Below are 27,843 nucleotides of genomic sequence, written 5' to 3'. Positions count from 1 at the left end.
GTTGGCGAAGGAGGAGGCGACGGCGGGGGAGTAGATCGGACGGCTCGTTAAAAGGCGCGGCACAATGGCTCCCCCACGACTTGGAGATCAAGGAGAAAATGCGGCCCAACGAGTGGCCGCCGCGGGTGAAGGTGAAGGATGCCAAGAGAAGCGGATACTTTCTCCGGGTTCAGAGGAGACTCCTTCTAATCGCGAGAGCCGATCGTCCGACCTTCCCGGGATGCGCCGCGGAACGGATGGAGCCGCTCGTGAAAAGAAAGTCGATTGTGCGGCCGAGAAACTACCGAGCTGACCGTCGCCGCGGCGGCCCTTCAATTCAGCGCCCGAACTATTTCACTTTCCTTAGACGAGGATGTAATTCTCCAATATCGGCGCCGCCCGACGGCCCCATAACATTTTGCTCGGCGAGCGTGGAAAATTAATAACTCCGGGCCGTATTTGCTTTCGACGATGACTCGATTTTATACACAAAGGAACTTTCATAAGCCTACCTACCTTTCCTCTCTTTCTCTTCTTCTTCTTCTTCTTCTTCTTCTTCTTCTTCTTCTTTCTATCATCATCATCATCATCATCATCATCATCATCATCATCATCATCATCATCATCATCATCATCATCATCATCATGATAATAAAATAAAAATAAAAATAAAAATAAAAAAATAAAAAAAAATAAAATAAAATAAACATAATAATTATTATTATCATTATTCTTTGTAATGTTTATTTTATTATATTTTTTTTAATTTTTTTATTTTTATTCATTTTATCATTTTCTTGATTTCTTTTCGTGGCACAGTAAGACTTATTAGGCTGGACGTTTTAGTCTCGAGTCACATTGCCGACCGATGATTATCGAATTAATGCGATATCCATAATGTTGCTCAATTCATCTAAATGAATAATGACGGACAATTTGTGTGTGCTCGTAACATTTATTATATATTATTTTAGAATATCTCGTCGCTACAGGGGACTACTTCCAATACGCGCTCGATATATAATTCGAAGACCAATTATCTATTGTGAAAATTTGATACCGTATTTAGATGGAAAAATTGCCCTTTCATTTGATGCTCGATGTACGTATGATTATTTAATGGCGAGTCGAAGAAAATTCTAATGATCTTGAATGCGCTATTTTATTTAGATACTAAGTGTAAATTTTATTAGACACTTTCGAGTTCGGTTTTTTTTTTTGGTTTTTGTTTTTATTTTTATTTATATATTTTTTTTCTTTTTTTCAATTACGAGCCCATACTCAATGTATTTAATAAGAATTTTTAGTACAGCTCTAGTATTGCTACACTAATCATCGTTTGTGCTCTAAATTCAGGGAAACTTATTAAATATAATAAGATTTTCAAACTAGAGTTTTACAATCATGCTAATATATAAAATTTTATTGTATCTTAGAATCCAGACAATTATTATAAGAAAACAAATTATATAAATAATAAAAATATATTGGGTCATGATTTTATACTTTCAAAATAAATAAGATTAGCAATATTATTGGCGGTAAACGACAAGTATTTTAAAATTGTTAAATTAAAAAATGAATGACATTAAGAATAATATTAAATATTGGAAAAAAGTTTACGGTGACGAATTTTTAAATTTATATTAATATCGTGAATGGTGCCATCATTCAAATACAATAATTAATTTTTATCATTATAACATTATCTTGCACACTGTACATATATATTTCATGACTCTATCTTGAAATTATAATTTTTTCATTCAGAATCATCGGCTGGAAAGTCCAGACAAATATTTACACAAAAGCTTCGTCTCAGCCTTGTAAGTGCAGTATGAAAGTGAATTTTTCAATTGCTTTATAGTAATTGAAGATTAAACGTTAACTAAATGATAGTAAAATTACTGATAAAAGTCTCTACAATTTTACAATTTTATAATTTTTAAGATGACATGGATGCTCGAAAGTTAATAACGTATTTAACTTTCACGACTTTCAGGCCTAACGTTGCATAGAAAAACATACAAAAAAAAGTTTAAATACTACGAGTTGGAAAATCACATTGTTTAATTTCAATATAAACCACAAATTTAACGACTTGGAAATCTTTCGTCGCATACGTATCTTCGATTCCTTCAACATTGCTACGTTATCTTTTCACTTTTCTTGATGTCGTTGTGACTTAGTAACTTGAATGCCATAGTACATTAACATTAGTCGCAATTAGTGAATGTCGAACGTCGCGTACGCAGGATAATGTATACAACAAAATTAAGGCTTATTAGTGATATAAAATTTTTTTACAGTTCAATTAACGTCACTACTGAAAGACATTAAAGGTTCGAAACTGATTATTTGCATTTTCTTAATAATACGTATAATTATTGTTTTTTTTTTTTTTTTTTTTTTTTTTTTTTTTTATTTATTTTGTATTAAAAGCACATCGTTAAGAGTACTTAATTGTTTCAACATAAATGGTCTTTTGCACGAAGCGAAATCTAATTCGGCCTTAATAATCAACCTTAATAATAATAAAAAAAAAAAAAAAAAAAAAAGAAAAAAAAGAAAGAAAGAAAGAAAGAAAACACTGACTCTCATAATAATAGAGGGTGCCACCGTAGATAAATCCTGAAAAAAAAATCTAAATCAACTTTATAGCCCATAAACGGAGATGATTTGATAAAATTGATTATGACATTTTTCAAAAGCTATGAGAGAAACTGGCATTTCGAGCGATAGATCGCACGTTGTACCCAGCAAAATAATTAGAGATTCGACTGTAAAATGACTTTCATGCATGAATCCTCCTGCGGCAGCGTAGGATGGTGAAATCCAAAATGAAATTACCAAGGAATTGTATGTGCATAAAACGTGTTCCGCCATTGACGATGTTTATTATTGCATGAAAATGACGTTAATCTCGGAAGGCTTTCTTCGCGGAGAGGTTTGTCGATTGCTTCCGCTTCCTATACCGTATCTTCAAATTGTCTAAGCAGTTTCTCGCTTCGTCTTCGTAGGCGTCTGGCACACACACGTAGCACTTTTTTCTTCTCACGAACGACAGTTTAAACGGAACAAGGACTTTCCTCATACGCACGATTCTCATAAAATCGACAGTTTTTCCGATAGGCGCACAAGGTTCTCTGTGCCTTGAAGGTCGTTTATTAAAGTTATGCCATCGATCGATATGCAGTTTCGTCCCAACACTAAGCATCCACTTAACCTACACTTCAATTAGGAAAGTTCATCGTTGCAATTATGATGCAGATAATCCAGCCAGCCGTCACGGCTCTATGTACACGCATCGAGTACGTAGCTCTGCAGATGAAAAACTTACCTCTGTTGTACTCTATTAAATCATAGTCTGGGATTTTTCAGAGCGGTTATAATTTTATTCGTAGCCTAAAAACGACTGAAGAAACGATATTTAATTATGATATTTTCAAGGAATATCGTATTAATCGGCATACTAGTCTTAATTCTATCAAGCACAACGAGCTACATGCAGCTCTTATTACTTATCTATCCAGTGTCTAACTTAGCTGGGAAAGTGCAACGATTATCTACCTTTAAAGCTTTGTAAGTAAAGTATGACAAGACAGATGTTTGAAAGGAGACAAGAGGCATTGAATTTCTTCAACAGTTTATAAATACATCATTTCCCCTCGCATTCGCAATATTCAACATATTAATAATAAAGTATTGTTAATGCTAATTGCGAGAATCGACCCAAGATTAAGTGCGACTCAAATATCTGTCTGTTAAGAGACACTTAATCTTATAAATTGTAAGAAAACTGCGTATTACATCGCTTACCTTTGTCTGTATTGCCTATGAGGTTTTTACTTTTAATTACGCTTATGTTTCTTAATTATTTTTATTACAAAATGTTTTATGTAGATAAAAAAAAAACAAGTAATGTCAGAAAATAGAGTAACGTATATTAAAGTTTTGGAGATTTTTTTTTTTAAATCACTGAAACAAATAATAATTATATGATTATGTAAATGAATTTTTAATTTATTAATCAATTTTATTGTCATTCGTATCGAAAGTTTATCCTTAATTTCACCGTCTAAACTACTCTTTCTATGTATTCTTTTATTTGAGTGACTCGTGGAATTATATAATTTTTTAGTTAATATTTTAAGTATCGTGTAGGAATTCATAACGCTGATACACTTTTTAAATCTCTAAATAAAATGCTTTACTCCATCAATTACAAACATACAATACAGTTAAATCGTTCGTTTAGTTTAAAAGCTTATTTTAAAAACCAAAATGTAACGTCTGTCAAAATGATTTATTGCCTTTATACCTGACAAGTTATCGTTCTAATTACAAACAAGGTAAAATACGCTAATTAGATTGAAGAATTTGAAAAAAAAAAAAATTACTTTTACTCGCGTTAATTAAATAATATGCTCACGCTAACATCGTTAGATTATAAATTAATTCATGTCGTTCTTTATCCATTTTAATCTTTTCTTTCTGTTTTTTTTTTTTAGTTTTTGTTATTGATAATTGCACTTATTTATTACAAAATGTAATTATTGCATCTTGAAGTAATCTTATATTATAAGTTTTTAGATTAAGTTTACACGGGGATTTAGTAATTCTTTGTCTGTCATTGACTAATGCATTGCAATTGCACTGCAAATTAAAATTTTAAATTAAATTAAATTGAAAATCATATTATATGTAAGAAATTACAAAATTTTATAAAATAATGAATTATATTGAAAATGTAGTGCATACACGTTTCCTATATTTGTTACATAAGATTCTACGAAATAATTTTCTCAATTTTTCATGGATTTTAAATTACATTTTGAAATTTCAGTCTCATAAATTTAACTTTATTCATCTCATTATAATTTTTGTGTTTGATGTTATTAAACTATAGTGTTTACGGCGAGTAAATTCACTGTAAACTTAAAGAGTTATTATAGTTTACACCTTAACCGCTTTAATTACATTCTTTTAAAATAATCGATCCTGTTTCCGCATACAGTTGTAAAGAAGGATGGCGAATTACGTGGAGCAAAATTGTTAATTGCCTGATTATGTATTAGAGCGTCCATCAATTTTAAACAATACAGAAATAGAGAACTAGCCGTTAAACGATTTATAAAATATTTTTTATTTTCATTTATAACAATCGTTACGAAGAGCCTGCGTCCTCCGCGGGCGAAGGTGATTAAGATAATAAGATCCACAAGCCCATCGTGTATGAGTGTGTAGTAAGTAGCTAAAAGAGTAGTAGGATATCGCGATGGGATTAGATGTACCGGGAAAATGCCGCTTAAGAATCAACGATCAAGATGGTCACTTTCTTTTACGTGGTAGGTATGCGAGCGAGTACCGCGTCTGGCATTTTAATTTTTGCGAGCACCGCAAAAACGTGGCTCGCGGGTTCCGCGATGGCTGCACCTTTTGGCTTTTTCCTCTTCTGAGTAATGAAGAATGCCAGGACAAAGGGTTCGTATCGTCACGGCTATCTAATAAATTACCTGTTTAAATCAGGCAGCCGGAAGCAGAATTGGCGTCGTCGAGCGCCAAACCGGGAAACTCCAGAGTTCGGAATACTGTTAAAATAAATTCTCTTTACATTCTCAACGACGATCATTCAGATTCACTCCGAATACGTGCTAACATTAGAAAGGAAAATTAATCCCGACGATAAAAGACAATATTGACCGCGATGTGGATTATTCCGTGATTTTCAAATTATCGTATGTAAACGGCCGCGATTTTCATTTCAATTTTCATGTAAATGAATAAACGATGTAAAACTAAAAGCGTTGATGAAAATCGGCTCATACTTTTGCATCAATTTAGCGAGTCCCCGAGCGTATCATAACTGTAAGAACTATACGCACGGATAAAATAAAGCAATGAAAAGTGGTAATCTACTTGGCAGCGGTCCATACGATTTTTTTTTGTTTGTTTTTTTTATTTTTGTTTTTGTTTTCTTGTTTTCTTGTTTTTTTTTTTTTTTTTTTTTTTTTTTTTTTTTTTTTTTTTGCCACGGAAGAACATACGAGCATGGAAATTTGAGATGGTAAAAAGAGACGCTACTCGATGGATTTGGTGGCATAATCCAACCTTCCGCAATATCTGCCTTTCACATATAGAACTCTCGAGCTACGGTACATTCACTCATTAATAGCGTATGAATTTTCATTTAATCGCTGATAGAGAATTTGAACGACCGATGAAATAAAAAGTAAAGTATCGATCGTTAATTTTGGAATTGTTTTGGATGTAGCCAGAAATAATTTACTTTACCTACCTACGGCAGCATATAAACAATCTTTTGCGAAAAGACGCATTTGCTTTAAGAAGTGTGCATAGCTGCATTATTTATTAATTTGATAAATTTCAGCCGTGCCGGGCGAACCGATTGACGACACTCCATTCCAAGTAAAATAACCAGAGATCTAAAAAAATTTTTTTTTTTAAGTGCACGCTTCCGAATTGAAAGAAAGAAAAAATAATAATATTAATAATAATAACAATATAAAAAAAAAAATAATAATAATAAGCCTTTAATTAATTATGACGAGTGATTTCGCATGCTGTTATATCCTTTCACTCGAAATATAGGCTTATAAATAAGCCAAGAAAAGATTGACGCCAAAGGAATTAACCGAGAATTAAAGGAAAGTAAGAGGTGCACGCGCTCGTCTCCTGCGCCGTGTCGTAACGATGAAAAACCGGATAAGAAAAGAAAAAAGCGAGAAAAATGCACATCACGAGCTAAGTTAGCGAAACCCACTGATACGCACCTATCGTCTCGAATCCCCAATACTCTTACCATCGATAAATGTATCGGGCATGATCCTCGGTAAAAGTGATGCTCGAAATCTCGACGCACAGCTATTTGCGGTTTTTCGTGTGTGCATTGAGGCTCGAGCGTTAATATGCGACGTCGAGGCGAGAATTTCTCCTCTTCGTTCGCTGCACGACCAACCTCTCGCCATCCTCATCATTTTGCTTCTGCATATTCATAGAATCGAGATAATGTTTTTTCTTTTGCACTCGAGGTAATTTTTGCCTACGAAATTATTCCATGCTCGCTGATGAATTTACTCGCTTGCTTGCCTAACTGCTTGCTCCTATAAAATCGAGCCAAGATTGTTGAAGTGAATTTTCCTCGCTAACACATCGACCATTAATTTTGGTTAAAAGCTGACGTACAATAGGCCGTAGGTGATGAATTTCTATATGCCATTTGAGTAAATCCACAAATGGAATACTTTTCACCGATGGCTTTCTCGGTTATGTTGTAAAAAGAATAAACTCTAAACAAAAATAGAAAACTTTCTAATCCTTTTGAATAATAATTTAACATAAAATATAAAGCACGTATAAAAAAATTAAAGTCAAACGTTGCGTGAAACTTACGATTACACGTGAAAAACAAAGGTGGAAAAATCAGTGAGGCGCTTCTTACGTAATTAGCGTCAATTAGGTCGGGTAACATCGTTCTACATTCTCCCTTCTTCCTCATTGTTTCTTTCATTTATTTCAAATTATACGTAGATGCGTGTGTGCTTATTAAATAGCGATTGCCACGATCGAAAGATAATAATCGACTCGTGAGTTTGCTCGGCCAATATTGTAGATCTCGCGAAGTCCGTTACGTTATGATTTTGGACAATTGTAAACTACACAGATCAGTGGAGGAAATCGATTGAAGATTTTTATGAGGCACGTAATACTCTTAACGGTGATCACTCACAATAAATGAGCGAAAACGAATGTATATATTACGGGCTGCAAAAAGAAGCACTTTGTAAAAATTTCACATAGTCGTTAGGTTTACCGAAGGCAATCGATTGTCTCATTACTTACCACGCAGAGTGTTCCGGTACTGCCCATTCACCAGTGCAATCCATCAAATCTGACCATCTACATGGAAAAAGCAGCTGCTACGTAAAGAGAACCGCTTTGTATATTACAATGACCGTTACTTAAATAAAATACTGTTTAATATTACAGCACAATTATACGCTTGAATATATATATATATGTGTGTGTGTGTGTGTGTGTGTGTGTGTGTGTGTGTGTGTGTGTATATATATATTTATATATATCAATTCAAGTATAAGTTTGAATAGCCTACAGTAATGATAAAAATCTCAATATCAATAAGGTCGTATATTTATGTGAGGTAATTTTTATTCTCTTTATTGTAAATCAGTAAAAAATGATCAGCTTATACATTTAAAAATGTGCATATAATAAATGACATAAAATTAAGATAATGAAGGCGATGTATAAAGTATCTTAGGCGAGAAACCGATCGATATATTTTATACTTTCAGCCATTATCGGCATTAAACTTCAGATTTTATCTCTGGAAAAGTATTGATGAAAATTATTATTACATTATTCTGATTGTACATCACTTGTATCTTCGATAAATATTTGTACTTTGTTGAAAGAATTATTATAACAAAGACGAATTTACATGAAACAATTTTTACAAACAAGGATAACGAATAAACTTCTAACACAATATAAATTAAACATATCTCTTAAGTGAAATAAAAGACTCTCACTGGCATACATAGAAATAACTAAAATAAACACATTTATAAGTGAGCGTGAAAGGAGCTAACATATTGAACGTAGACGCTATACCATACAAAAAGAGTATTTTATCGTTAAATCCATTAGTAATATACGAAGTTAAATATATGCTAAATGCGTACAGCTTACGAATTAGCCTTAACTTTGAGTTTAATTGTTTGCTTTGCTATATATATATATATATATATATATATATATATATATATATATATATATATATATGGTACGCCATGTTGTATAAAATATGAATTCAAAAAGTAGAAATTGCTGTTTTGTCTGTTTATATACGTTTGGCTACAGTCAGTGTGTCTTAAATGATCGGCGTTATTTAATTTTCAGACAAACGTAATACCTTATAGAGCCGACATAACGAACGCATCGAATGAAGCACAGCAAAAATGGAGTCTAGCACAATGTGTAATTTAAGCAGATTGTGCGGTGTTAGATTTTGATATAAAGTAAGAGCACATTAACGTGAGAGCGCGCACACGTTCGCGACACGCGTTGGTCGTAACGGTGAGAATAATGGACGCGCTGTTGAGGCGCGATTTAATTGAATCGACGTCGTTAGACCGGAGTCGGATCCTGCCGTCTCAGGCCTTCCTGGGGGCTCTTTCGACACGCGCCACGGGAGCGCGGATATGCGCTGCGACGCTGCGCTCCTGGGAGTGCGAATCCACGTTGTCTGCTCGCTCGCCGTTGCCATTGTTAGAGGAGCCGACGACGATTCGGCGGGACTTTCTACCGCGCAGATCTCCGACTCGTACTCGCTTCTCGCTTCTCGCTCCTTATCTCTCGAAATATGAAGGAATTATATATATATATTTTTTTTTTTTTTTTTTTTTTACGAGTCGAGTAACCAACCTAGGCGATTCGCTATTTTCAGCGGGTGACTTTTATGGGTAGACTGTCGAAAGGTGAGAAATGCTTGGCTCGCTCTTTAAAGTGCCACCGTTTTGCGCTCACTGATTGTATGCGTAATTTTTTATTATGGCTTTACATGAAGCCATTGTTCCCAGAACACCATTTGCATACAGTAATCGTAATTTAGTTACGACATTTTATCCGACAACTTTGTTTACATTGTATCTCAGATGTTGCGGAGCTTATAACTGAGATTTCATTTGTTCATATTTCTATTACTCAAGCTGTACGTAAGATTTCACCTCACCTCACCTCACCTCACCTCACCTCACCTCACCTATCCCACGACCATTTCATTCGCGCGATAGTCGATATAAAGAAACGACTATATATAATTGGAATGAACAAGTCACAAAACTATCGATCCATCATTTTTATCATTTTTTAAGTTAATAGAGATTATTTTATAATCAAGAAGAAAAAAAAACACATTAGAGAGCAAACATATAATACAATTCTAATAATAAACATCTTCGTTAAACTGTTTTAGAAAGTTAAATAGTTTTATTGCCGAGCTGAGTATCGATATTCTTTGCACTGGACTTTCAAATGCGAGAAAAAAGATTTAGAAATCATTTTGAAAAATAATAAATCAATTCTTTACAACGAAATTTCTATTAATCGAAAGATTAATAAATTACTTTTGATAAGCATCTGCAATTACTCTAACACATGAAGATCACTTATATATGATATTCACCCCGCCAGGGCATTTTATAATATTCTCCGATGTTCACACACACACACACGTACATAACATACCTCGTTCCTACATGTTCCGAGCCGTCCTACATTCACATACGATACAGTTTTTAAAACTTGCTGCCTTGCATGATGCTGCATGATTTTCTGAACTCCAATTTGAAATCCAACAGGCCCCATCATACAGGCCATACGTTTCTCAAAAAACGTGCAGCGGCAATTTCAAAATTAGGAAAGTCGACTCCACATACTCGTGATATGCATCGCGCGGAATATTATACCGAATACGGTTATAATGAGCGTTAGAAGCACGGAGCGTTCGATGCTCGGAACAGGGGGATAAAATCGATTAGCTTTATCTTTGTGCTCCTCGAATGGGGACGACGATGCGAAGTAGTGACGCGAGGAGTGAGAAAAACGGAGAGCGCTGGTAGCGAGCGAAGAGCGATCGCTCGTAACACTTCCTGATTACGCGCGTATCCGAGGCATCCCGGGAGAGCTTAACAACGCGGGCATTTCGCGAGCTGGAAGAGACGGTGTATCGAATTGACGTTATCGCGCCTTTCGACTCGCGAACGCTCGCTTGCCTAACGAGAGCACGGACCCTGGAGGCGCGTTCCCTCGCTTTCTCCCTCCATCGATACTCCGTGGCGAACGCGCGCCTTACGAAATAGCCGTTGAAATTTGACAGCAAATAATTTGTCCACGAAGGCGATTGTTACGCGCGGGCGTGCATTATCCTGCGCGTGAATTGCCAGGATGAGAAGCGCGGTATCTCTGCCCGGGTCATTGAGCCGCTGAGATATTGGATTTCGCCAAGTCGAGGAAAGTAGCGATTGATTATTCCAAGCACGAGCCTTGCAAATGGATTGTCTTCTTCTCGCTGTTTTATAATCAGTGGTAATGCGCGGCGCATGATGCGAGCAATTTGATAAAAATTAGAAAGCTTCGTCGTAAAGTATCGTGAAATTCGATGAGGAGCGGTTGGCTTGTGTGTCGCGTTAAGCGCACGTCAATCTTCTTGTATCGTCGAGATTTTATTTCGAATTTTCCTCGCTCTAGAAAACGTCTTATTGATAAATTGAAAATAAAACTCTGCACGACTGATTATGTTCTTCTTCGATTCGTCATTACGGTAAAATTCGTCATTTTCTGTCAAACAAAAATTTTCTTTTTTTTCTTGTTACAGTTTCAAACTCGTTCGCCGCTCGATTTACGCCCACAGCTTTCCGCTTCTCAGCAAACGCAAATCCTCAGCGACGTACAGCAGCATCAGCAATACAGCTTTCTTCCGAGCGACGATAATCTAGCCACCAAAATACCAAATTTATCTCCTCAACTGTCATACACGGTGGAGAGCAGCACTCCTTTCTCGTCGATAGCTCGCTACAAGGTCGATCGAAAGAAGCAAAATCAACAAATTCAGCAACAGCTTCAAAATCTTCAGCTCAGAATTCAACAGCAGCAGCAGCAAATCAATACACAATTGGGACAGGCTTTCCTTCAAGCTTCGAACCCCTTGTACCACCACCAGCAGCAGCAGCAGCAGCAGCAGCAGCAGCAGCAGCAGCAGCAACAGTCCGATCTGAAAGGCTCGTTTCAATTCAATCATTATCGTCCAATAAATAACAACTATCAAGCGCTCCCGCAAATTCCATTACAAAATATTCAAGGGGATCTCTCTCCGTCGTCGCTTTTCAACGATCAGCAAACTCAGCAGCTTCAGGAATACTACGAGAAGCAACGCCAATTGGAAATTCTTCAGCGTCAGAGAGAACAGCTGCTTTTAGAGCAGCAAGAGTTACGTCGCCAGCAAGAGCTTTTGAGACTTCAACAAGAGCAGCTTAGGACGACGATTTTACCGCTAACAACGCCGACGACGACAACGACGACGACGACTCACGGTCCATCGACTCCAGCTCCTTCGGCCACTTCGACTACCACTCCGGCAACTGCTTTACTTTCATCGCCGACCGCGAGAAGAATCACACAATCGGAAAATGATATTTTTCTACGAGCCATTGCCACTCATCAAAAGAAATATACGACGACGCAAAAACCAATTACCACGGCATCAAAAACGCGCCAAGAAAGAATTTACGATTCACCGAATGAGCAATCGATTCCAAAGGATCTTTTAGCTCTTATCCAAGCCCAGCAAAATCAGGCCGTTCAGTCGGGAAAGCCAAAACCCCAGGTTAAAATAATTTATCAAACTGAAAAGCCAGCGACAAGCAAGAGCAAATCCTCATCCTCGTCAATCTCATCGGACAAAGATTTGCTTTTAAAGCAACTAAAAATCGCACTTTCTCAAACTGGGGTCGATGACAAAGAGAGGAACGTTACGACCCGCGATATTGTTTTACCTAATGGCAAGAAATTACAAGTCATTCATGCGCCAAATGGTTTGCCCGCCAATACCGGCTCAACCACGACAATTAAGCCCCCCAAAGCTATATTTGAAGAGCTGACGAGAGGAGTGGTGCCACCGGGTGCTGATTTTGAAGTTATTCGTCATAACAAAGATGGAAAGCTCGAAGATCTTGGTAAAAATCCACTACAGAATCAACCGGCTAAAAAGGTTACGTTCGTCGTGCTTGAAGAACAACCAGATGGAAGTTACAAGGTTACCTTTATTGAATTTCTAATTAGAAATACTAATTACATCCTAATAAGCGTCACTCGAGAACTAAACTTTTCTCTAAAATCTCATTATTTCGCTTTATTTAATTAAAATCAACAAATAACGATAGTCTCGATTCAATTGAATTTTGAGTGGCAGTAATTAGTAATTCCACATAGAAAACGATTATCATAATAATCGACTAGCCCAAATGAGATTAATAAATGAAATTTCTAAATAAACGTAAAACAGGTGCAAGGTGTGAAGGGAAATGCCGAAAGAGATTCCGGCACGGACGTTGAGTCGATTGTTGAGCGCATCAAGAAAGGGGAACTGAAGCTTCCACCCATCAGTACGAAGTATTCCTCGTCTACTGCGCTGCCAGGTCGAGTCCAATCAGCCGATTCCTCCGATATTACCCTTAACACCTTACCAACGACCTTCCGGCCCACGATCCCAACGACGCGCATCCCCCAAGTCACCGTCTCACCCAATTCCGTAGCCTCAACCGACAAGTACGTGACCTCGGCATCCTCAATCTCCGGTCACGTACTCAATTCCATTAGCACGACCGCTAAACCATCCGCGAGTCACGTAACAGTCAAATACCCCTCATCGCAGTATTCGACGCAGAGCAATTCGGGATACGAGAATGAGATCATCTCCTCGACGACACCCTTGAGCTTCGAGCATCCGAGCACGTACCTCGACTACAGCCCGAAGCCCGTATCCTCGCCTCAACCAACTAGAGTATCCACGTACTCTACACCCACGCAAACTAACGCCGCCGTTAGGGACAGTCTTTCGAGCTTACTAAGGCGCGAGGGACTTTTCGCGATGGCCAAGTATCTTCGACAGTCAGGCTTGGACTCTGTGCTCAATGAAACGGGTAAGCATGCATTATCGGCCGATACGAGCCCTTAATCTTAGTCAGCATCTTCCATAAACGAATATTTAAATTTTTTGACAAATGACAATGCGTGGGTATAGTTTCACTTTCAAGAGATTACTACTTTCACTTTGTAATGTGCATTCGGATTCAGAGCGGCAACCGCTTACTCGCTATATGGACCTTACATTTTTGTTACTTGGAGCATTGATCACATTCAAACGGAACGAGAGCTCGAATCTTTAATTACATAAAAAAAAAAAAAAAAACCAAAAATATGCCACTTGACAACGTAAAATTGTTGATCTCCAAGGCATTGTATGCTTACGTAAGGAGGATTCGCTTGTTAAATACTCGATCATTTATGAAGTGATATTCGGATATATCTAATAAATAATTAATGCTCAATTATCCAAAACCTTATACCCAAATAGAGTGTGCAATAATAATTGAATTGTGCATTATATATATGAAGCACGGTCGTTTATCAGATCGTGAATCGTAGGTTTTCCGCAGCTCGCTCTCTTTCTCGCGGCGCGTTCTCACGCGAGGGAGCGATAGACGCGCGGCAGCTGTGTTTCGTCAGGGCTTTTACTGCCGTCTTGGCGTCGACCCAAGAAAATCGCGTAGGCCCCCGGTGGACTGGAGGGAGTCTTGCATTGCCAAACGACCGATTCGCAATCTAATTACCTATCCGCTAATTATCGCCTGACGAGGCGTTCGTAACCTTTCTCATTGTTAATCGCTTAATAATTAATTAACGCTCGGGTATGATCGTCGCGCGACATTATTTTTCTCGTGAGTAAAAATTCCCGCGACGAGGGTCGAGCTTTCGTAAACCGCGGTACAACGAAGCAAGCCGAGAGCCGATAGTTTTCCTTGACAGTCTATGACTTATGGCTAGCTGTCTTACTGCGCGCGTGCGTTCGGACAGCTTATTCATTAAAAAAAAAAAAAGCATTTATTTTACAAACGACACACTCTGATCATTGCTTTGGCCTTTGTTTTCTCTACAATCATTTCTCAACTCGTGTACGACCTCTTCCCAAGACATTTACGGCTCGTTAAGGAAAACAATATTATACATTGTGAGGTCCTTGTGAGATTGGGAGGTAAGACGTGGCCCTGTACATTCCTGGTTATTCAATATGTGAACGAAAATTTCATGCCATGCGTCATCGCTCTAATATGCTATCATCAGGAGTTCGAATTGTGAAATCGATTAATAGAATCGGTCATTCTCACCTTAAATTGAATTGCATTTTATCGATCGAGGACAACGAAGCAACAAAAAAAAAAAAAAAAAAAAAAGAAAACAACATCATTACAAGTAATTCGATAAGTAAACACTAATATTGTATACAAGAGCACATAATTTACTATTAGCTTTAGCTGTAATCGACGGGAAAATCGGAAGGATTATTGCATTATCTCGCATAAGCGATAACTTTTTCTTCCTATTTAATTGCATTTGCTCTCATGAGCTCCTCGATTCATTACTAAATGATAATGATAATCATTTTATACGAGCATTGTAATTTACAACTGAATCGTTATCCAGTCATTTGAGCAATAATTAAAACAACACTGTTCCGGCAATTAAGAGGGGCAAAAACGCACGTAATAACCAATATTTTTTCCCGCAATGATAATTTTATGCATAGGGCCCTACACATTATTCGTACCGACTGACAAAGCTTTCCGAACCTTGTTGGTGCAACTCGGTGGACCCGAGAAGGCTGAACAGAAATTCCGTGACAATCCACGACTCTTAAGCGGGGTAAATAATTTTTACAATTTTCATAAGTTATCCATATAATATCGAAATAAATCAGAGAATTGGAGATTTAACGTCGCATTATAATTTGAAGCTCCTTCTGCACCACGTCGTCCCGGGAGCTTTCAGGATTGAAAGTTTACAGGATGAAATGACGGGAGTGAGCCTCGCGGGGACTCAGCTACGCGTCAACGTTTATTCGATGCACGACCACGAGTGGAACGATATCAAGGTGAATTAAAAATTATTAAATTAACAGCTCGAAATTATATATTTAGCCATCATGGCAAGTGGAATTGAATAAACTATTGATATATACATATATCAGCGGAGTGCAATTGTCTTCGGGGTTTTATAATTTCGATTAATATTTTTTCAATGGTTTTAAATGTACAGATCTACGTATCTGAATACGACACATTGAAAAAATTATCTTCGATCTTACGAAATATCTTGAATATCAAGAGTAGTTTAAAAAATTTTCATTAGTATTATTAATTTAGGATTAAGTTAAATTTCTTTCTCTACTTATGGTTTTATTAATTTTTACAATACAAAAATCTTTAGTTTCAGTCTTAAGAAATCTATGTAAAAAAAATTTAAGCTTAATCATTACAATGAAAAGTGCAATATTTGCATTTTTACAATGTAAATGAAAATGTCATTAAACGTGAAAATGCTTCGAGCACATAAAAAACAGAAGAGAATACAACAATATTATATAATTCTATTTTTATTTATAACATTAATTTCTGTGTGTGTGTGTGTGTGTGTGTGTGTGTGTGTGTGTGTGTGTGTGTGTGTGTGTGTATGTTTGTGTATAAATTTTTTTACACTTGTTCCTAATTTAACGTATTCGATAAAACATAAATTGAATTTTGATTTATTCGTGTACTTTCAATTCGCAATTGATATGACATTTCTCTTTAAATTATTTAATATATTATAAATAATTGTACATATAATTGGATAAATGAGCATGTACATTTCACAATTTTTTTATCTTATAATTAAAAAATATCTTATATTAGAAAAAGCATATTGCCGAAACTAAATGATTGGCTGTAACTATATCGTCTTTATTATTAATTCATACAGAGCGTGAGAAATATTTCTCCACTACGTTACACGATAGATCACAAAAATCCGATTAATATTTTCATAAGATCGTGAATGTATCTATCTAAACATACGCACACATTTTCACATAGATGTTTGTACGCGAGTGTACAATATAGTGATAAACATACGTTTGCTTTAACACAGACACTCAAAGAATTCACTTGAATTCGTACAAATATTCTTCCGAAATATTACGTTAATAATTTGCAATATTCCGTTGCATGTAAGTATTGCTAATTATGTTACATAAGTAATGCCTTATTATCAAAAATGAAGAATGCTGATAATTTTTTTCAAATGAAAATTTTTCTTCCCTTTCTTTGCACTTATATTACGAATTATATTATTTTCAAATGAAAAAGAAAAAAAAAACAATCATACAAACAGATAATGAATAGGTATTTTAATCTTGGAAGGTAGAAGAAATATTAGAGAAATTTTGTAAGTTCCTATTATCCGACGGCTTTACACGAATTTCACGGTGAAAAAGAGCATTACATATATTGTACAATTTTTCACACAACATAATAAGTTCTCATCGATAAGACGGCCTCTCTTCCTCACATAAATATGAAAAGGTAATTTTTGACAAGGCCTTACATAACACAGCTTTGATAAGTCTTACATAATAATCCTTAGCGTTTTCATTAACAAGACGCGCAGCACTGAGTTGTTGAGGCGTTGATAAAAGATGTTATCCACATGTGTAATTAGGTGACGACGGTTAACGGAGCGCGAGTGGCGCCTAACAAACGCGACGTAGAAATCCCTCAAGGACTGGCACACGCCATTGACCGGGTTATGTTCCCCCTGCCAGTGGGCGACCTGGTGCAAACCCTGCAGGCGGACCGCGAGAGAAGATTTTCCACCTTCCTGAAACTTCTTCGCGTCTCTGGATTCGAGGAAACACTCTCTGGTGAGTTTTTTTTTTTTTTGTTTTGTTGTTTTGTTTTTGTTTTCTTTAATACTCCACTCTAATCGTGTATTTATTATTGTACTGCATGTATTTTTGGAATGGTAATTAGCGAATTGATATTGAAAATCTGCCGCATAACGCAATTCTTACTTTTACGACTTGGCAATTTAATGACTTCTTTTGACGAAGATAAAATCAAGAAATAAAATTGAGAGATATTTTTAATTATTACTTTGGTCAATTATATATCCCTTCTAAATGTGAGTTCAGTATTAAAAAAAAAAAAAAAAAAAAAAAAAAAAAAAAAAAAAAAAAAAAAAGGTACGTGCATATCCAAGGTGCAATTAAATTACAGCAGCTAACTACTAGCATTCCACTTAATTCGTGGCTTGCAAAGTTTAAAAATATTGCAATCTTAGTTCGCACCACTGATTTTTCGATTACTCAACTCGGCACTCTGAACGCTTCAATGGTTTTCTCAGAGCTCGAGATACTCTAATTTTGTCATTTTATTGGTTATTGAACGATGGTGTTTTGAGTGGCGTGACGCTTAACTTATCGCAGCCTCGAGTGATTCCATAATAGCATTATTAGTAATATTAATGAATAGTAGTAATAGCGCCGTTATTAGTAAAGTGGAACAACCGAGTTATTTTCTATGCCTTTTAACAATGTGTATATATTTTTTTTTTTTCAACCTCTCAATATTACCATAATCAATTCGTACTTTGCTATTCTTTGAATTATAAATATGTGGTAGATAATAAAAATACATAAAATTAATATGCTATGCTTCTTTATGAATTTATAAATTCGAATCGTTTAATTGCGATAGCGCTATTGTATTCAAACACGTTAAATATAAATTTTAGTATTGAAATTTTTAGGATCCTCTTTGTAATTTTCGTAAAATTCTGTAAGAGCCAGTGGTTTGCAATGATACCTGGCAATTATATTTCACTTTGAAGGTGCTTTTTTTGGTCTTACATACATTAAACGATATACCGTGAATATTCATTACAACGCATCTTAAATAATCAAACCATTTTCGATAGTCGAGCGAGAAATATAAAATTTCAAATATGTACATTGTTTAGCTAATTCAAGTGAAGAGTCTCTAATTTACCTGTGTTTTTTCTCTTTCCTCTCTCTCTCTCTCTCTCTCTCTCTCTCTCTCTCTCTCACTCACTCACTCACTCACTCACTCACTATCTCTCCTGCGTGATCCTATACACTGTCTGTATGACCATGAACAAAAGTCCGGGACACCGATATTACAGGCACAAAGACGTTCACGGTGTTCGCGCCGACGGATGCAGCGTTCGCCGAGGCCTCTACAAAGCATAACGGTATCCCCGTATGGCAGGAGTCTGACGGCCCAGAGGCCGCTAAGGAGATCGTCCTCAGGCACATCATTCCGACAACTCTCTACACCGCCGGAATGAGGTATTATCACCAAAAGGAGACGCTGAGGCAACAGATACCCATCCAAATACAGAAGACCGGCGGTAAGCGCAAACCCTTCGTAGCCTTTCTCCCCGCGAGCAAAATTCCCTGCTCTTTCTCGCTCTCCTGTAACGCTGGTCACTTTCCTACGTTGGGAAAATGGGTCGGCGAATGTTGAGCACAGAGCGCGTCTGCCACGGCGGAAAATGCGGCGCTTTACCCCAGTCGGTCACTTGGTTCGGGCCCCGTTGCGAAAGAGTACCGAGAAAGTAATCCTCCGAGAGATCCTTATTTTGCAACTCATCCTTTCTCTCTCGAGGTCGTTCGCTTCGCTCGCCGATACCGCCTCGTTCGTCCTTTCGAAACGCGTCGGCCTTCCCCTTACCTTCCCCTACCACACCTCGCCCACGCTGGCTATGCAGCAACGGCTCGGCGTTCAGCAAATTAAGAGCAAAAATCGCAGATAGCAACGTCTTTCGGTACATTATATCTTGTTTAACGTCGCCATGCGATTATTCGCTAATTTTTACAAGAAATTCAATATCCTTAGCCGGAGATTAATTAGTGTGATGCGAAAGATTTTACGATTACTTTATTTTAATTTTTTCGGAGCTAATCGTTCGTATCGGGCCGAGTTTTATATCAATACTAATGTCCCTCGTAAATTAAAATTTATTTGAAATGTATTGAATTACTTGTACATTAAATAATTTAAACTACAATAATAGCTGTAACATTATACTTATAAAGCTTGGCATTGTGTAATATGGGATAACGATATAATAAAATATTTAACTTGATAATAAACTTTAAAATAATAGTTTGAGTAGAGCAGTGTATTTCCAAGTATTAAATTTTACAAGAATACGAGAATTCTCGACGAATATTTGAATAAAATCACATTTACAATTTTGGAAATTGGTAAAATGTTTATAGGTTTAAAAAACTTACTCGTTAAATTTCATATAATTACATCGCAATAGCACGATAATATGCTTCATTAGAATAAAATAAGAGTAAAAAAAATAATTACGCGAAACTGTTGTGACCTTGTATGCATAAAAATAAATTAAATATGTTGCATAGTCACTTATTGCATATTGGTACGTGAAATTGGTAAAATACTAGAATGACTACTAGAATAAGCAGACTAAAAATTGCGTTTATAATTGAATTTTACATGAAGATAAAAGGTTATAATAATACATATATTAATAGAAACAGAAGAGCCAAGATTTCTTTCATGTGCACGATAATCTCTGCATTTATTTAAACAATTTTTCTTTAAGTAGATTAATGTAGTTTGCAATGATAAAATAAAATTAAATATTGCCTTCTGAAAATTCATAAGTGAGGAAAAAGAAATTTTTATTCCAAATATAAAAACTATAAAAACTATATAACTAATTATAACGTATTAAGTAAATTTAATTTAAATTGCTAAATATAATAATTTACTGTAAATTGTCTTTAATGGATTCTCTTAGAAAATTGTAAGCTACATAAAATCAATGAATCTTATTTAAAAGTATCGTAATCAATATAATAATAGCTTAATTCTTGCTCTATTATTAATATTCTATTAGTATAAAACATATAAGCGGAAATTATTTCAAATTGTTTGTTTATATATGTTATATATATATATATATATGTTTGTTTATAATTATAGTTAATTAATAGGCAATTAAGACAATTAAGGCAATTAAGATTTGAAATAAATATATTCGCATTGTGAAATAAAAACTATATTAATAAGCAATGCGATAAAACTATAGCATATCTTTGACAATATTTTGTGAATTGTTAATTATACGATTGATGCCCAACGTCTTTATTTTTTCGATAAATCTTTACTAATTACCAGAAATTTAATGTATCGTTTTCAATCAGATGACGTGGTCGGCTTTATCTCTGAAATCAAGATCGATAAATCTATGATTTTTCATGGAACGTGCAACGAGATAACGGATAATAAGCCGGGCATACGTTATTCTCAACAAGATGACAATTGTAAAAGTGTCCGGCTTCTGATCTTCCCTTACTGTTTGAAATTTATTTCGCTCACTTGAAAAACAACGGGAAGGAAGAAAGGAAAGATTTAGGCATACAAAATGTAGATCCCGCCAGAGTGGAACTAACAATCAACCTACTTGCTCGGTGTGCGTCGTTTAACGCGTGCGTGCGTGCGCGCGCGCGCGCGTCTATGACTCGGCTTCATGAATATTTAATTACGGGTCCGATCTAATCGTAGTCACTTTCCATCCCGGTGATATCACCCTGCGAAATTCCGCAACTCTTTACCACTAATTTTACCCTCGCGTGCTCCCCGCGTCACATCTTTGCCACCAACTCGATATTTTGGCGGAGGCTGCTCCTCTCGGCATCCCAATTTACCTCTGGCTCTATCTCCACTTAGAGGGATATTTGCACTTGAGGGAATGTTATCGTACATTAAGGATAATATTGAATAGAAGCTATGTTATTTGCTTGGCTGGACCCTTGTGAAAAGTTTTCTATCCCTCGGCAGCATACGTTTAACGTGCACTTTCTACTGCATATGCTTGTGGTGTCGTTAACTAAATAATTTTATCGTTACTAAACATCTTTTGAAATCGATCAATTATCCGGTTATTTTACAAAATGATATTAAATTCTATATTTAAAAAAAATTCATTTTATTGCTATTAACCACAAACACACACACACACATATATATATATATATATATATATATATATATATATATATATTGTAAATTCATAATTTGAAAAATTATTAATAAAAGCCAGTATTGCAAGTGGAAAGACTCACTTGTCCTTTCAGAAAACGTATTTTTTTTACGATTCGGTTATATGCATCAAGTATCTGACTAAATATAAATTTACTATGAAAAATATTTTTATTACATTCCTTCGAACAATAATGAGACAATATTTATTTAAGTATTCCACTTGATGAATAACTTATTTTTATTTATCGAGAAATCTGTTATCTTTAAGAATTGTATAATTTGTCTACTCTCTCTCTCTCTCTCTCTCTCTCTCTCTCTCTCTCTCTAAGTCTGGAAATATTTTTTATTATTTTTGTTTTGTACGAGGTAAGAAATAATTTATGACATTTTTGCAAAATTTTAGATCATAATGAAAACGATATTCGCAAATAATATTTCGAATTTTCAATTAAAGTGTTTATTGCACACCATTAATTGTGAAACTATTTTTAAGTAGAACAATCTCATCTTGCTCGATAATTTCTATTCTTAATAGATCATTTATTTTAACATTATCATTATATTCTCTACTTCAAAATACTTTAAATACATACATGCACGATCACGCGAAAACACAAACACGCCGACTCATTAATCCACTCACTTTACCATTATCATAATTAAATTGTAATAATTAAAGTGGACTTTTCGAACTTATGATATATTAAAAAGCTTCAGTTTAATATAAAAGGAAAATATTTTTTTAACATGAGAATAAAGATATTTATACAACGATAAATTTTTAATATAATTAGTGTAAATGTAGTATCAATTGTTTGGAAATCTGTCGTATCACGTAGCTTTCTATCTTAAATAATAATTGGCAAATATATTGCACTGTTCCATTTAGAATATTGAATTGTAAAATATTTTGTAATATATGGAAAAATTAGTACAAAATGTATTATAAAAATCTCAATGGTTCTATTTTCATTCTTGCTTCTTCTCTTTATTACACATATTACCAATTTTTCAAACGATAAAAGAATAATCGTTTGTATATTTGTTACGTATAAACGTTTTACCATATATGTGTACGTATAAGCATTATAATTGTATTTCTAAATTTATACGACTAATTTTAATATATGTTCCAACATATTAATAGAATTATAATTCAATACGACTAATAAGGTATCCATATAACTTTTTTGATGTACCAGCTAGATTGAACATGATGAATGTAGTTTTTCGAACATGCACAACAGCATTCAGTATAATTTAAATGAATTTTAATGAATATTTTATTTTAGGACGCATCCGAGTAAACGAGGGACACATCATCACTTACAATGTGCCAGCGACAAATGGAGTTTTGCACGCCATCGATATTGTAATGTGAGAGGAGCATCGACTGCCTATTGGTTATAGAGCTTTTTACAGAAACATTTTTGTGAAAAAAAAAAAGTGTAAAAAATACAATGAAAAAACCTCTTAATCCCTTGAGAGATTATTTTTTCAACTAAAGCGAATGAAAAAAATTTTAAATTATAAGAGACGAGTATACAAAATATATTATTGGTTATAAATAGTAGAATTAATTGGAAAACATGAAATGCCATAAAAGTTTCAATGTATAGCACGAGAATTTGATTGCTCATTTCTCGATTTAACGTAGGATTAATTTTCATTTCCTTTACTAATTTATATTACACACAAGATCATACACATAAAGAAAGACACACAAGAATTTTTCATACATAAACACAATTTAGTTTTACGAAGAAAATGTATTATTTTATAAATAAATGTACAGAATTTTTTATGAAGATTTCTTACTTTCCATAAATTACACGACACAGGCACGCGCGAGCGCACGCACACATTGTTTATTTTATAGTTTTTAATGTAACATGTAGATTTTTTTTTTTTTTTTTTTTTTATAGAGAAATTAGCAATTATTAAATATTAAACGTATATATTTGTGTGTGTATGATTAATCTCAGTATATCTTAAGATTATAAATTTTAATAATTATCACATGTTCTTTATCAATTTTTATTAAAAACTCTTAAACATAATTAGTTCTTAATTATTATCGGAATAAAATGCGTATTGTTTATAAATAATTCTAAATACACATTTTACTTCATATAATTTGTTCAATAAATTAAATGGACAATTTGTAATAATCATAAATTAATAGTGATATCTTTGAATTAAAAAAATTAATCACACTGGTAAGTTAATATAAACTAATTTATTCTAATTAATGTAACAATAATTTTGAAAATTATTTAAAATTAACCTATGTACAAATTGTAGTTGGAAAGGAATATTTTTATAAAAAATTTAATAATTTGTTTTGTATTTCTTAATCTCGACCATAATATGATGAATATTAGTTAATTGTGGTCGTACATTGGCAGGTAAAATTTTATGAAATCTGTGATAGTATTGAACAAGTTGAGTCATAGCTCTTTGGACTAATGAAGTACCAAGGAGGAGACTCGGAAATGATTTTACAACTTCACGATTAATTTCTTCTAATGCCCGTTTCCAGTTATTTGTAAATGATTGCACTAATCCTAAGGCCTTGCCCTCTTGTCTTTTTAAATCTTCGAGTTGACCCTTTTCTATCAAAACCTCCGATTCCTTTACCAATTGAATGATTCCACCAAAATGTGGACTTAAAATTTCTTCAACATATTCAGCTGATCTTGCATTCAATTGTTCGCGAAAACTTTCTGCTTCTTTCGAATTGTCCCTAGTTCTTTCCTATTATAACAACATCCCAAGTTTCAATCAACAATTCAATATTTCGATTATATTTTTTAAAAATTAAAGTAAAATTTTTTACCATAAGAACTCCAAGGACAAGATCGTAATTATTTATAAGGAATACTAGCTGTTGAGTTCTTTGTGGAAAAACAGCAGCCATTCTGAGAAGAAAACATTGAACAGCTTCTCTTAATTCGGCTAAAAGTTGGGTGGCTCCTTCACAAGGGAAACCTTCTCCAACTCCTATCATAGCAGCACTGAATTCAGCATATCTTCTAGTTATCTATTATCGTAAGAAAGCAAAAGTTATTAGAAAAATGTTTTCCACAAGAAATTAAGACACATTCTAACATTGTTTACGAACATAATGAGGTCCTGTTTCTCTGGTAAATTTCATTGGATCACAGTCCTTAATACTTTGAATATTTAGTCGAAATATATTTTCAAACCTAAACAAGTTTTAAATTGAAAATGATATATGTGTATAAATATTTTCTAATTATTTCAAGGGAAAAGTATAATATAAGAATTATAATGTAATATAATACCGTGGCCAAATTATTGCTGTCATATTATCCCAATACTTATCAAGTGCCGGTACAGCCCTTTTGTGACACATCAATTGATATCTCATTACAAGATGTAAGCATAAAAATAAAGCTATAGCATCGTACGAATCATCGACAAATGATTGTAAACTTTTCAATAGCAAACTCAATGTTTTACCCATAACCTATTAAATAAATTGTATACCATTAAAATACTCATACGTACGTGCTTATGCATATATATATATATATATATATATATATATATATATATATATACATATACTCGCTTGTACCATTATAATTTGTAATTTAATCATAACAAATATGATCTTATTAATACTTGTATAAAACTTACTTGATTAAAAATCTCTAATGCTTGTATTCCTCTTACTTTGAAAAATTCAGATAGGAATAAATATTCGCGACATCCATTATCGATTAAAGCATATTGTTCGCTTCTAAAGAGAGCTTCGTAATGATACTAGAAGAAAATGATGCATCAAATAAAAGTATAAAGAATATTTTTAATAATAATTTTGATATTTAAACAAATCGACAATTTTCAATAAATGGAATAAATTTATCTATTTAACAAATTAACTAACTTTAGTTTTTGAAGCAGTATGAGGTACAATTATGGGAGCTTCGATTTGAGATGACAAAACTTCACCTCTAGCACCAATAGAAAATACAGTTCCTCTATGTTTTAAATGAGATTTGTGAAACAGTCCTCTACTTGCCGTATCTTCTACTCCCATTAAATCATCTTTCGAAGGATTTTCATCAAACTAAATTTAAGTTTTAGTTTTTTTTTTCATTAATATGAAAATTTATATAATAAATAGTAAAATGCAAGATGCAAGATACATGTATATATATATATATAAATATATATATTATTTATATATATATATATATATATATATAAATAATGATAATAATAAAATAAACTTACTTGCAGCTTTTTTAGCCTCGATGAATAAGATTTAAAATAGGAAAAATAAATTTTACTCATCGTATCTATGTACTCTCCACAAATTTCTTCAGCTATGTTTCTTTCGTTATTAAGAATAAATTCAAAGAATAACTTATATTTTAACATATTATTTTGAGGCACTTGAAAATTAGTCATTGGCTTTCTGAATTTATATATTTGCTCTAATAAATAAGATCTGATTTTTGTCATTGCTTTGACTTTTAATTTTTCTAAAATATCCTGCACGTCGTGGCAAGATTTTGCTTTTTTAAAGTTTTGCTCTTTCACAAAATTAATTTTATGATTAAGAGTCTCTAGATTTGCCACAAATTCCTTTTCAGTAACAGGACTATCCATTATTCCCCTAGAATGAGATAAATAAACATCAAATAAATATCGAGTACCTAATATCATTATAGTGCCATTAGAATCAAAAACTGTCTTACACTATGAGAGTCTCAGAGACAGTCATATCCTCGATGAATTGGCTGAGAGGCCCTCGAATAACTTGCCGATTGGTTAATTGTTGACTCATAGTTATGGACTTTCGTTGAAGATAAAGAATTTCTTCGCTTATACTCCCAAGATCGGACTGAAAGCCCAACAACATCGATTCCATTTGCTAATAAACGCATTAAATAAAAACATAAAAAAATGCCTTTTTAAGCAAACAATTGTACAAAGAGGCAAATTGATATATATCTTGATGACTTTATAATGTATATTAACCTCTAAAATATTATCGCATGCTGTGATTTGATTGTGGAGGCTGGCGATATTTTCGCTCTCTTTTATGTAATCTTGTATGGATTTGTTCTCAACGTCAAGAAGCTCCTTTTCAATTTGCGTGGAATACTGTCGTAAATCCGTCCCAGTCTTCAAAACCTCTTGCACCAGATCATCTTCGAGATCTTGAGGCAATTTAGCCTCATCGTCAAGAACGTCGCTTTCCGAAGACATTTTTCAAATTCTCTATTCATAAACGTCGATAGCGTATTAAGCCTAAACTAAAGCTTCCTCATCGATGCGCTTAATTATTAACGGTTGAAAGTCCCGTAACTGCACCTCGGACGAGCTTCCACGTTTCACGACTCAGGCGGACCTCGGCCAGTGTTTACATGCAGCGAGTCGTGTCAGTCTCCGTAGTTCTGTCATATCATCTATACACATTCACATTTACGAACGTGAGAGAGAGAAAAATGGAAAGATAGCCGGCGGATACCGTAGTAGTGCATTGAAAGGTTAGGTTGAAACCACTTGCTACTAGGCTCGGCGGTCCTATGAGGCAAACTAAACTTTCCGAATATTTATTAATATGCGAGACCGCCGTACTCCGAGTCTTGCACTCACAGCCAAATAATAAAAAGTGAAGTTGAGCTCGTCGATAGGAAGCCCGCGAGCGGGAGGTCCACGATTTGGTCGGTAAATAATTTTTCAGTTGTTGCCCGAATGATAATACGTACGTAGAGTAAGTTTAGCAACGTTCGTGCATTAGTACATTTTGTTTGTTGTGTGTGAATATTAATTTGTATGCGCATAATTCGAACGCCACCAAGTGTCTTGTCTTATAACGCAGCAGCTTTACATATTATATATGAAATATAATAATACTAGGGCGTAGAAGGTAAATAGGGCTTTACGCTCGTAGTAAAGATTGATGATAATGGGCATGAAAGTGGAGGGCGAAAACAACGCTGACGATTGCTACGCGCGAGTTTATGTAGTCGTGTCCGTGCCCGTATTCGGGTCTTAAATCCCCTGAAGAAACTCCGCCGATGATCGTCTGGCAACGTTCGAACGATTTGTATGAACGTTACGGGATGGCGGGGGGGGGGGGGGG

General features: G+C 34.6%; 2 protein-coding genes across 2 annotated transcripts in view; one reads left to right on the top strand and one right to left on the bottom strand.

Annotated features, from left to right (window-relative positions):
- Positions 1 to 23,195, top strand: part of LOC105363340 (polyhomeotic-proximal chromatin protein) — a 35,885-nt gene extending 12,690 nt beyond the window's left edge. Inside the window, exons 2-9 of the mRNA XM_011501008.1 lie at positions 7,850 to 7,923; positions 11,272 to 12,835; positions 13,085 to 13,721; positions 15,386 to 15,501; positions 15,593 to 15,730; positions 17,335 to 17,536; positions 18,817 to 19,044; positions 23,009 to 23,195. Of these exons, the coding sequence (XP_011499310.1) occupies positions 7,850 to 7,923; positions 11,272 to 12,835; positions 13,085 to 13,721; positions 15,386 to 15,501; positions 15,593 to 15,730; positions 17,335 to 17,536; positions 18,817 to 19,044; positions 23,009 to 23,097 (3,048 nt within the window). The 3' untranslated portion in view covers positions 23,098 to 23,195. The remainder of the gene's footprint in view (positions 1 to 7,849; positions 7,924 to 11,271; positions 12,836 to 13,084; positions 13,722 to 15,385; positions 15,502 to 15,592; positions 15,731 to 17,334; positions 17,537 to 18,816; positions 19,045 to 23,008) is intronic.
- A 744-nt stretch (positions 23,196 to 23,939) lies between these two features.
- Vps52 (vacuolar protein sorting 52) lies at positions 23,940 to 27,795 on the bottom strand. Its single transcript, XM_011500810.1, has 9 exons — positions 26,733 to 27,795; positions 26,450 to 26,625; positions 25,983 to 26,367; positions 25,633 to 25,815; positions 25,383 to 25,508; positions 25,025 to 25,209; positions 24,841 to 24,925; positions 24,556 to 24,759; positions 23,940 to 24,473 (listed from the first exon to the last, which is right to left on the bottom strand). Exons 1-9 carry the CDS (start codon positions 26,961 to 26,963, stop codon positions 24,048 to 24,050), a joined length of 2,001 nt encoding a protein of 666 aa, XP_011499112.1. The 5' UTR covers positions 26,964 to 27,795; the 3' UTR covers positions 23,940 to 24,047.
- Between the last annotated feature and the right edge of the window lie 48 nt (positions 27,796 to 27,843).

This window comes from Ceratosolen solmsi, unplaced genomic scaffold (genome assembly GCF_000503995.2).
Source record: "Ceratosolen solmsi marchali unplaced genomic scaffold, CerSol_1.0 scaffold27, whole genome shotgun sequence".
In the NCBI taxonomy this organism is placed as follows: Eukaryota; Metazoa; Arthropoda; class Insecta; order Hymenoptera; family Agaonidae; genus Ceratosolen; species Ceratosolen solmsi.
This window is presented reverse-complemented; position numbering and strand designations above follow the sequence as displayed.

What these genes read in the sequence shown, in the direction of transcription:
- Vps52 (XM_011500810.1), bottom strand. Translation starts at nt 26,963, where the DNA reads ATGTCTTCGGAAAGCGACGTTCTTGACGATGAGGCTAAATTGCCTCAA. An exon ending in CGAGGCTAAAAAAGCTGCAA is followed by an intron (nt 25,816 to 25,982) that starts GTAAGTTTATTT and finishes ACTTAAATTTAG; the next exon opens with TTTGATGAAAATCCTTCGAA. An exon ending in CATTAGAGATTTTTAATCAA is followed by an intron (nt 25,210 to 25,382) that starts GTAAGTTTTATA and finishes TTTATTTAATAG; the next exon opens with GTTATGGGTAAAACATTGAG.